Here is a 12,732-nt window from a genome sequence, read left to right on the forward strand (position 1 = left end):
AACCCGTGTCTGAGATATGGATATATCTTACTTTGCATGATTTCACACGAGTTTGTAATTTTCTATGCGAAGCTGGAATATATCTCACTCCTCAGACACGGAAAAAGCTGATTTAAAGCTGCTGAAGATATAAGATTGTAAATTATTTGTTGATTTTATTGTGATTTATTTAAAATTTAAAAAAAAATATAAAATATTTAAATTTTTAAATAGCTCTACTGGAAATACAGCCGCTCTCGCTCTCTTGCCATTTCTTTGTCATTCAGTCTAGCCCCCTTGGCTCTTCTAACATTCTCAAAGGAACGATAATGCTTACTTTGAATATCTAAATTATTTAAAGGTAACTTAAATCCAAAAAAAAAAAGAAAAATATCGATGTTCTGATATTTTTGAAATTTAAATGTGTGAATCTTTATCTGCAATTGTTCCTTGATAATGAAAAGAATGAAAAGAGATTTGAAAAAAGAATCAAGAAGAATATTTATCATATTTTGTTAATATTATTTACGTCTGTCATTAATATTTCCTCTCATTCATTTCGAAACAAATCTTGATATTATGTAAAAATGTTATTTAGTATTAAAGATCATTAAAACAAGCCTGTATAAGATTAATCATTATGCGAGCATTAAGCTGTAATATGTGTGCGTGAAACTACATTACTGGTTGAAATAGCAGCAACATTCTACACGTCTGACAGTTAGTGTTGGGAATTCGTGAGTAATACTTCGCCTTTCGTTCTATAGTTTGAAGTAAAAGACGAAATTATAAATCCTTGCAACAACCAGCGAACGAGTCAATCGAAAGTGTACAATCGAATGTCATTTATACATCGTCAGAGAAGAATTTAAAGAGAATCGCCGCGTTTTTATTATGTTCGTTTGAGAGTTTGTCATTTCTACAGTGCGAGCATTCAATTTAATCAATTGACGGAGTGAACATGCTGGAGACAGATGGTAATAATAAAAATGATGTAACGGCAGTCCAAATGTTCGACAACGGGATTGAGTTAAGCGAGTTGAAAAATTTGATGGGAATAACCGAGAAAAAACAGAGGTCACAACTGCATATCGAGTTTAATGATCTCAGTTATTCGGTTTATCATAACGGTAAAGGTACGTTTATTTCCACTCTAAACATATATGTGTTGTGTAGTAATATAACAATGGAAGTGACAAATAACGGTAGTTGCTTATATAATATAAAACTGTAATATATCATACATATCACTTTGCAAAATTATAATAGTAATATGACAGACTATTATTACAATATAATGTTGTTATCTACATAATGCTGTCCTTCGCTTGACATTGTGCGGCAAGATCAAACTTAATTCTAATTCGTATTCAATTTTTTATTATAAAATATAAATATAAAGTCTACAAAGGATTAGTACTAATAGGAGGGATACAAGAAATATATCTTTTTTATCAGTTTAATTTTTAATAAACTTTTTTTCCACAATCAAAAATAAAAGGTTATTTGGGATGATCGATTAAAATGGGACACCCTGTATATATTATAATTTATTTGAAGCAAAAATCGAAAGTTTTACATAATTTAAATTAATTTTAATTTTATCAATTAAATATATAAATATCAATTAATATATATAATTTATTTAATTACTAACTTTATATATGATCAATATTTTATATGAATTAATTCTGTACATATGATATAACAACGCTTTAATATATATTATATTACATGTTACTTTTACGAATGAGAAATTATTAATCAGTAACTTACCGGTACTTAAATATATTATTTGTAACATTCTAATTTATTGCTTTTATATAACATTAATATAATAGTGTTTATTATAGATATATACATTTATATAGATATATACACTTATCTATTTCTCCCTTTTTCTTTATATTTCTCTATAAAAAGGTAGCAATCTCAGCTTTCACTGACATTGAAATATTTACTTACACTAATTCTTCAGACAACTTTAAAGAAACATTGCGTATTATAATTTTTACTTTAATTGACATTATCTTTTGCTGTTATCATTCTCTGCAACCTCTATCGTAAACATGCATTGCGATACATGTAACGTTTATATATTTTTGCGTCTGAATTAATGTATCTTATCCGATGTTATCTGTTAATATCTAAATTATCTTACCTTAATACTTTTATATACAAAATAATAAGAGAAATCAATTGGTGTAAAGAAAACATACAGTTGTTTTTAAGAAAAAATATAAAATTATTAATTGCAGATTACATATTTTTTTTTTTTTAAACAACTATTTTTTCTTTACATCAATTGATTTCTCTCATTATTTTGTATATAAAAGTATTAAGGTAAGATAATAAAGAAATGAATATTTTACTAGATATTTTATAGTTTATGTAAAATTAAGAAATTATTTCAGGTTTCATAACTCGAAAAGTACTCAATGAAGAAATACTTTATTATAGTGTTTTGGAAAGTTCTCGAGATAAGCTATAAGAATAGGTAATAAAAAAGGGGGGTTCCATTTAAAAAAATGGAGATGACATTGAAATCTCTGAAGCGTCTCCACCTAAAAAAAATTATTAGTAGCATATTACGGCCCTCTTAGTACCGTACAACTTTAATAAGTACAAAATTTTTGTATCTCTAAAAATAACGGAGATATTCCAGGTGGACAGATTATTGGTCCACCCTGTATATCCCAATGATATTTTTACATGTACTAATATCCATTTTAGCTAGGAATAATTTAGATAAGAACTTGACAAGAATAATTTAGACAAGAATAATTTAAAAATAAAAAAATAAAAAATTCTAAATACGGCTAGTACGAGCTACAAATATCGGGAAAAATAAAACTAAATAGTGTATCTTGATTGATATATAATGTGGTACGTTTCTGCACATACTTGTGCTTCTTCAGCCACTATGAAAAAATTCTTCCAAAATCTTACAACAACTGAAACACATTACATCACTGTGTGAACTATATATTAAAATAAAAAAGAAAAAAGAAAAAGAGAAACAGATTCAATATTACACATACAAAAGTCCGTACAATGCATGTATAGACTCACCATTCAAACGATATGCCAACACAACATCTATCTGTCAGTATATCATTATCATTATTCAAATAAAAGAATAAAAGAATAATTTAGATTAAAACTAAGACATATATAAATAGATATAAATAACTATAAATAGATATAAATAGATATAAATAGCTATAAACAGACATAAATAAATATATATTTCTTAGTCTTATCGTTATGATTTTTTTTTAGAAGTTGCATATGACCTACTAAAATAGAAAAAAAAATTTTCGATAACTCTGATAAATGATTAAGAATTCACTGACATTTTATTTTGATATACATATACATATACATATATATATATATATATATATATATATATATGATATATATATTTTGATATACATTTTCTATACATATTGTTGCGCTCCTGCGTTCCGTCCCTGCAGATGTATTCGCCACCCGTTATTTTGTCGGCGGGAAGTTCGTCGACGGAAGAGGACCGTCTCCGCGCGCGTCGCCAAGTTATTGTTTATTAACAACAATAATCAGCGGAGTCTGGGCCAGCTGTCAAGCTGAACGGACGCGTTTACGAATCGTTTCCACGTTTCTTATTATTATCCGCTGTTGTGTGTTCTGTGTTCTTTATTAAAGTGTCTTTCTTCTCTAAAAGTGTCTGGTTATTTCATGCGTCTCGCGAGAGCGGCCGAGATTTCTTAGAGCGCGTCTTCGATATATATCGAAGCCCTCGCCGTGGATGTAACAATATATATAGAAATAACCTGTCGGATACAATTTTTATGAAATATCCTGTATACTACATATCCATAATTTTAGTATGAAAATCACCTTATTTATAAAATTATAGATATGCACATGTAAAGTGACGATAAAACGTCATTTTACTTGTAAAATGAAAAATGACGTTTTATCAGTTTACACATGCATATCTATAATTTTATAAATAAGATGATTTTCATACTACCTCTTTAGACACATAACATTTTAAAATGTACAACTTTAACAATATTATGGCACTTACATATCCGCTCGCATACCTACTTATTCTTATTTTCCGGTACAAGAATAAGAAAATAAAAGACACAATTATTTTAATGCTTAACCCAGGTAGAGCTTACCTCACCTAGATGACTTTTAAGTGATAAATAAAATCATGATAATGTCATAATGATGTCATTATGAGTTTCATGTTCTACCTGTGAAATAACTTCTGACAACTTTATGAAAAACAAATCTGGATACATTGGTTTTTATGTGTCCGCAATTACTGTAAATAAAATAAAAAGTAGAGAGATATAATTTTTAATTAATTTTTGGTAATATAATATATATACACATTTATAAAACACATTTAATAATTTCTAATTGTAAAGATTCCCCTTTTATCTGCTTAGCGATTTTTTAACAGTGCTTTTATATATATATATATATATATATATATATATATATAGCGTAAATCGACGCTCAACAAATTTGCTGAACTTATTTCCTTTGAAATAAATAAATATTTCTACAAGAGAAAAAATTATCATTATGAAAAGCTGCGTATTATTTAAATGAATGCAATTGTATAATTAATTGCAATTATTGCAAAGCAAATAATTAACCATCTTATTATCTCCCGTTTTGTGTTTCAATCTATTATTATCTACATTTTAATCTTATATTTTTAAGATTATTTTATATTATTTTATATTTTAGATTCTAAATTATACACACGTAGATTATGGTCTTATAAATCTTGCTCTCATATTTGCTCTATTTGCATTATTATGATTAAAGTTGTTAATTTTATTGCAACAACTTTGTTCAAAATCGTTACGTAATATTTCTAAGTCTTCAGTTCTCGCATTTTTTTAATCCTTGATCTTTAGAGCAATCGTTTGACCAAAAAACTGTAACATGTGCGGATTTTTTCAGAAACCTGTTTCTATACTTGATAATTTTATTAAAAGCTGTTTTTATGTTTAATTTTTTACCAAATTATCTGCTCATGTTTTATCATTAAAATAAGAAAATATCTATTAATTTGCATTACATCGCAGTTTTCTAAGAGATAATTATAGAAGATAATTTTGTATTTTATATGCGATTACATCTAACTCTTTCAAATTATAATAAATAATATCAGCTATAATTTGTTTACATTTTTATTTATTCGCTTAGAATTGATGAGCAACAGAAATGAGAAGTGATCAATTTTGCAATATTGATCAAGGCACAATAAATTTAAATATTAATGAATGTAACATTGGAAGGTAATTTGTGAGTAAATAGATAGAAAAAAAGTATTAATAAAAAAATAGCATTATGTCTATGATGCCGTAAGATTTGCATTTGTGAAGATAATAAAATATTTCATCCGTTCACACATCTGACTCACATATTATAACGCGACCCACATATTATCTCATTCAATCATTCAATCATGCCTCCATTTGTTATAACACAACAAATTATCAAAAAATAAATATTTTATGATAGAGGCCAAGAAAACGATTTTACGCAATGTGACCGGACATTTAGAATCGGGGAAAGTTACGGTGATAATCGGTCCTTCTGGCGCTGGAAAGACGACGTTACTGAAAATCATCTCAGGCGAGCGATGGCTCAATGTCGATGGCACCATTACTATAAATGGCGTTGAACGGAACAGGGGAACTTTCCGTAAACAAATGTGTTATGTGCCGCAACAATTCGCTTTACTACCATTCCTCACAACGAGAGAAACTCTTTATATAGCAGCTCGATTGAAACTGGACATTAAGCGAAACGAACAAGTTGCTCGTATGATCGTAAGTACAAGTACGATGAAAAGGTGCTTAAATATATTATTCGTTCCGAAAGCAGTTGAAATTATTTGCGAACTATAGAATCTGTCTAATAATACAAAAAGGTGTATAAATAAGTTTTCCATTATTTTTTATAAAATTCAATTTCTATATAATATTGCATAATATATTACATAAATTTACATAATTTTCAATTTTTATCAAATTATACATGTGCAATTTAATTATGACAGTAATCCGAGTTTCCAGCATCTTTCACTTTTCAGGCAAGTTATTAAGGCTTCCGAGTAGTCACCGCAGCCATATTGAAATCGTGACATCAGAGGCGAGAAATAACACGCTGAGAATTCTTGCGTGCCATTTTTAAATAAAAAGATATTTTTAAAAAATAACACTACAGATCGCTTTAGCACACTTGTAAAATATTCTGAAAACTAAGTTTTTCCCTTGACGGTTAATTAACTGCCTTAAAATGAGTATCAAAGTAAGCGAGAACACGCATGGTTTGACAACTGCTGAAAAGAGTGGAAAATGTTTTTACACTATATATTTCTTGCTAAACTTAGTTTTCGGAACATTTTATGGGTTTCACAAACACGTTACACGTCACAGCACTAGGATAAAGTGAATAATAATGAAATGGCACGCAAGAATTCTTAGTTATGTCATTTAGGCTGTCAAAATGTCATTTTTGACGTCTTATAGTTTGTCGTTTTGCGTGTGTGGATGACGGATGAGTATGTGTGTAAATGTGTGTTGTATGTGTACACTAATTGATTTCTTACCAAATAGTAACACACTTCACTTATATGGTAAATCTTATTCTTACCGCGTATTTTTTTCGTTGCCACTGTCAACTCAGAGTTTCACGGTGAGTATTCAGGAGCTTTAAGATTGATAGAAAGTTTGGTCTTTTCTTGCGATGAATTGATCAAATCATTTCTTCGATATTTTCAAATTTTTTGTCAGACGAGACTTACTGGATCAGAATAAAATAATAGTTTGAAGGTGCCATGTCCAGTAAATACGTCGGATGGCACAAAGAATCCAGCCAAGGGTTATCTAAAAGGATTATCTAAAAGGATTATATAGTTTCATAACTGAACTGTACATGTGTGTGTGTGTGTGTGTGTGTGTGTGTGCATAATTTGAAGAAATATTACATTTCATAAAAAATAGTGAATAATTTATTTACACACGTAAAAAAGATACACAAGAAAGAGACTAAATTTTCCTCAATTTTTTAACACCAACCACATTGCGATAAAATTTCTCCAACACATCGCAAAATATATTAAAATAATTCTTCTTGTAAATTTAACTGCAAATTTTTCAAAATTACAACGCAATTGAACAATTTCGAGATCAGAATTATAAAAATCTATTAGAAATGTTCATCCTTTTTCTTAAAAAAAATTTAAAACAAAATCATTAAAAAAGTATTAAAAAAAATTATTAAGTTATTAAATTTTTTGGTTAAATAAGTTATATTATAATTTTATCGTCTAAATCGCTGATCATCGATTATTATTTTAATTTATCGTACATTGCATAACCAAGTAAAATGTGCAATATATCATTCACATTGAAGACACTAAATTTATTTTTTTGCATCAGGTGAACGAGATCGCTGAAAGTCTCGGTCTATCGAATTGTCTGGATACCTTGGCAAACAAGTTGAGTGGCGGCGAAAGGAAGAGACTTTCCATCGGAGTGGAAATGATCACTAGCCCATCCGTTTTTTTATTGGATGAGCCGACGAGTGGCCTCGATAGTGCGGCATCTAATCAGGTAGAGTGGCATGACATGATCGTTTTATTTTTATACGAAAACATTATTATTTGACTCACATGCGTATGTTAATAAAAACTTTCTTATTCTTTTCTACATTTTTATGCTAATGTTAAAATCTGGGGGGGGGGAATGAATATTTTAACAGCTCATTAATGTGCTGCATAATATGGCGAGAACAAATTGCACTGTGGTTTGTGCAATACATCAACCTAGCAGTCAGATGATCTCGCAGTTCGACAATATTATGGTACTCGACCGAGGTAGATGCATGTACTGCGGTCCAAAGAGCGATATACTGAACGTGTATGAGTCCGCTGGATTCACGTGTCCGCGCTTTTACAACATAGCTGAATTCGGTAATATTGCTTTCGTCGATCTGGCTCACTAAAAAAAATGTTTTGCTCAGTAGGTAGATTTCTACGAATTGCAACAATAATTTATCGCTTTTCTTATGCTAAAACTTGTTCTTGTTGCTCTGCTAAAATTTATTCATAATGTAGAATTTACAGCAATAAATTTTAGTAATATTTTCTGGCAGCAGTAAATTTTTTTTTAGATCATATTATCAAATATTAATCACTGCATTGGATGTGTTTCCATATCATAATTAGAACGATCTTTGTGAGAAATGATTATCTGTGTATCATAATTAAACTTACAACAACATTAGCTTTTACAGAAAAGAATGACAGAAAAACTTTTTTCTTAAATTTCTCTCACTGATAGTTCGGATATAAATTTCGGTCCTGTCACTTAGATTGATTAAGTGTAAAATACAATATTACAATATTTGCTAATCATTTATTTATCTCAATTTAATTTTTCGTATCTAAATATTATTAATCTAATATTATTATTGTGGTTGCAAAATTATTTCTTTGAGTGTCTGACGAATGCCTCACTAAAAATATATAGAAGAAAAGAGTGTTTCAGTTTTTTTCTTTGTGGTATCTTATTTTTCATACATTTTTGGAATTTAAATTCTTCTAATTAATTTTGAAAATTTTGCAATGAAATATTTTTACTAATTTTTAAAGATAAAGATAAAGATGTTTGAGTCTTTTTCGTTATCTGATTTTTTAATGTTGAATATTTTGTAACTTAAATTATCATTGCGTGAAGGAAGCGGAAATGTGATATTAACTTGGAAAAATTAAATACGATATACGCAATACGATACGCAATTATGACATGCAATATTACTTCCTGATTGCAGTACTTGAAGTAATAACCGAACAGAGAGATGGAGATTTGGAGAATTTATACAAGATCTGCTGTAGTGAATACAAAAAGTCTAAAGACGATAAATATCTTAAAAATAGTAAGCATGTGAGGATATAGAAAAAATTCACATAAATTAAATAAAAAAATACAAGATAAGAAAATATAAAGATGAACAGGAAATTCAATTAATAATTATTTATTTGATATTTTGAATTTTGCAGAAATAAATTTATCGACTACTTCTGAACAAAATTTCAAAAAAGATGATGTACTTACATCCGTAAATAGTACAAAACAAACCTTGTCAACGTGGCAGCAACAAAAGATATTATTTTTAAGGGCTTTGATTTGCATTAAACGAGACAGCGTGAGTAAAAATTTAAGAGCAAACACAATTGCTTATATAAAATTAAAATTACTTTAATTTTATTTTTTAATTTAATTTAATTTAATTTTTTAGACCATGACGATGTTGAGATTCGCGGCACATGTCACGGTGGCACTGCTATTGGGAGTGGTCTTTTATAATTTCGGCGATGATGCAAAAAAGGTCAATAGCAACATAGCATGCTTATTCTTCCTTTTACTGTTTTTATTTTTTGCAAATTCGATGCCGGCAGTGCAGATGTGTAAGTGATATAAATCTTAGATTCGCACTCACTCGTTAACTATAATACATCTATGCATAAACAATGTAAATTATGTTTAACACTTCATCTTTAATCAATATTTATAGTTCAGTTTTATATTTAAGCTTTCTTAAGAAAAGACTGAAAATGTTATACAGCAATTTCATTGACTGAATGGAATTTTAAAATGCGATCTAAAGACCATACTTAAGATGTAATTTGTATATTTACATGAAAAAAAGACTATGTAAATATTGTAGACATAAATAATTCATGTAAATATACATATTTGAAATTTACGGCATAACCTTGTATAGATTTTTCCTAAGATTTGATATGTTTAAGTATAATGTTATAATTTTCATGTGGTTTTTTTTCCCATTGTTACATAATTAAATATAAAGAAATATTTTCGACTTAAAAAAATAATAATTTTTATAATAATATTAATTTTATAGCCACAAACTAATATCATGACAAATATTACAACAAACTGATATCGCGATAAATATTATACATATATAAGTTTTACGGATAAATTCACATTTTTTTATTAAAGCATAGTATTTATATCGTATGATTGCAGTTCCCACGGAAGCGGCGGTGTTTCTACAGGAGCATTTAAATAATTGGTACTCCTTGAGAGCTTACTATAGTGTAAAGATATTAACAGATCTCCCGATGCAAGTACGTTTTCTAATAATACAGGGTGTCTGATTTTAAATAACGATATCGATATTTTTTGAAAATCAATTTCTATAAAAAATGTTTCATAAAATGTTGAAGATTTTGTAATATTTCGAAAAGGTTAAAATAATGCCATTAGTTTAATCTAGCATGAAGTTATTTCATTTTCATTTTTTAAATGGGACCACTCTATATAATTTATCTATATAATTCAATTCCTTACATTTTTTGATAAAAGTCTTAATTTTCAAAAAATATCAATACGTTATTCTGTATATATATGTGTGTCCGGAACATAATAATTTTCTTACTATATTTATATTGTTATATTTAAATATATATGTATATATAATAATGACGTCTCTCGCTTTTAAAAGATTATTTTAAAAAGATTCGCTTTAATTTTTAGATACTTTGTGCCTCGTCCTTCATGTTTATATCGTATTATATGACTGGACAGCTGATGGAGTCTAACAGGATTCTGCAAACGTGGAGTATTTGCGTACTGATAACGATTCTTGGACAAACAGTGGGAATTCTGACGGGTTCGGCTTTTAACACTGAGGTGCAACAACACAACAACAATCTCTTCCGTATCTTTATAAAAATTTACAGATGATTCATTTATAATAACAATAAGCACATTTATCAGAATTCATCAATCAGTTCGTATTATTCGAATTATATACGTACTGTTAATTAGAATAAAAATCACGTAAGTGGTTATAAGCATAATTTTTCTTTTTCAGATAGGTATTTTCTTAATACCGGCATTAAGTATACCATTACTGCTATTTGCTGGATTCTTCTTGAAAATAGGGGAGATATCGATGTATTTGCAGCCTTTAAGCACCATAAGCTTTTTCAGGTGAACAAATATATTTTTATACTTACTAATTCAAAGTAACATATTTCAGGAATCAAGATTGGCAAAATTTTATACTTTATAAAAAAATCCATATCAGTAGTAAAAAACGGTATTTTCTGGAAAAAACGGCAAAAACTTGTCTCTTTTATCGAAACTATTAAAATAAATAGAAAATCTTTTTATGAATATTTGTCAATTGAGAGAGAATTTCCTAATGTAAGCTGAAATAAGATTCGTAATAAATAAGAAGTGACGTACAAAATAAATTAATTTCTTGTTAGATGTCGGACGAAGCAAATCAAATCTATATTCATAAAAATTTTTAATTCTATTATATTATATTTCTCTTATTAAACTAAAAATTGATATAAAATTTTGTAAGATTTATGTCTTCAAAAATTTTCTTTTAAAAATATATTTTACATAATAATTTGAATGAAAAGATTTTATCATATCGATTTTGTTTCTTCAAACTATGATTACGATTTAGTTAAAGCAAAAATATCTTTATGTATGAAATTATACATTTCAGTGTTACATATTAATCACTTTTATAGTTTTTGCCAGTTTGTTTCATAATTATTTCATTGCATAAAGTCCGGATAAAATCAATAAAAACTAAAATTTACATAATAATTTGAATGAAAAGTTATTATTATAACGATTTTGTTTTTTCAAATTATGATTATGATTTATTAGTTGAAGCAAAAATATCTTTATGTACGAAATTATACATTTCAGTTACATATTAGTTACTTTTATAGTGTTTGCCAGTTTATTCTATTGGATAAAGTCCGGATAAAATCAGTAAAAATAACCAATCTTGTTATTTCTTGCATTATTTTTTTCAGTCAATTTAAAAAAAAATTACACAATTTTTTCTTACAGATATGCATTTGAAGGAATGATGCAAGCGATCTATGGTTTTAATCGACCGAATTTATATTGCTCAGAGATTTACTGTTATCATCACTCATCAAATGCAATTCTCTCGATGATGGACATGCCTACGGTATCATTCTACGTAATTTTGATGATACTTGGCTGTTGGATATTCTGTTTGCACGTTATCGTCTATACGGTACTTTGTTGGAAAATTTATTATGCGAGAAAGTGATGATGTGTATATAAGATTAATTTCAATAAATGTATGTACTTACATACTTGTCTTTGTATCTCTAAGTTAATCAATTAGAATGAATCTTGTCTTTACAAGCGTATACAGAAGATAATGAAATAAGAAAAAATGTAAAAGACGTTACTAATAATAATATAAATTTTACTGTATCGAGATATAAGATAGTCTTGCTATAATACAGATATAATAACAATATAATAAAATTTTTATTTTTCTTATAATTAATTAGATATTTAAGTTATTATAATATTGTATTATATATATATTAATTACTGTAATATCGTATTATATATTAATAAAATAAATTAAATGTAATAGGATTATATAAATCAAAATATCTTAGGTGAATAGTCATTAAAGTTCACTGACATGATAAAGCTGGCGAGAATATCAAATATTAGGTAGTTTGTGCAAAATTTTTTCCTCTCTCTCTCTTTCTTGGTTTTTAGCTTATTTTTTGTATAAAATGTACGTAAAATAAAATAATAAATAGCATACAAATACGTACTAATAATGATGCGATGACGATAATAATTGTAATAATAATATCAAGTAATAAGTTTAGAA

At 27.7% G+C, this 12,732-nt stretch overlaps 1 protein-coding gene across 1 annotated transcript; it reads left to right on the plus strand.

Annotated features, from left to right (window-relative positions):
- Positions 1–682: 682 nt before the first annotated feature.
- LOC105259588 (ATP-binding cassette sub-family G member 1) lies at positions 683–12,361 on the plus strand. The gene is made up of 11 exons (XM_011271617.3): positions 683–1,115; positions 5,518–5,828; positions 7,443–7,616; positions 7,765–7,975; positions 8,836–8,940; positions 9,065–9,210; positions 9,304–9,472; positions 10,059–10,159; positions 10,569–10,724; positions 10,909–11,027; positions 11,916–12,361. Exons 1-11 carry the CDS (start codon positions 941–943, stop codon positions 12,142–12,144), a joined length of 1,896 nt encoding a protein of 631 aa, XP_011269919.2. The 5' UTR covers positions 683–940; the 3' UTR covers positions 12,145–12,361.
- Positions 12,362–12,732: the final 371 nt, after the last annotated feature.

Source organism: Camponotus floridanus, unplaced genomic scaffold, assembly GCF_003227725.1.
Source record: "Camponotus floridanus strain SB8 unplaced genomic scaffold, Cflo_v7.5 scaffold4, whole genome shotgun sequence".
Taxonomy (NCBI): domain Eukaryota; kingdom Metazoa; phylum Arthropoda; class Insecta; order Hymenoptera; family Formicidae; genus Camponotus; species Camponotus floridanus.

Excerpts from the sequence above, each read along its gene's own strand:
- LOC105259588 (XM_011271617.3), top strand. The coding sequence starts at position 941 with ATGCTGGAGACAGATGGTAATAATAAAAATGATGTAACGGCAGTCCAA. Across the intron at positions 1,116-5,517 it reads GGTTTATCATAACGGTAAAG|AGGCCAAGAAAACGATTTTA; the intron begins GTACGTTTATTT and ends ATTTTATGATAG. Across the intron at positions 11,028-11,915 it reads AGCACCATAAGCTTTTTCAG|ATATGCATTTGAAGGAATGA; the intron begins GTGAACAAATAT and ends TTTTTCTTACAG.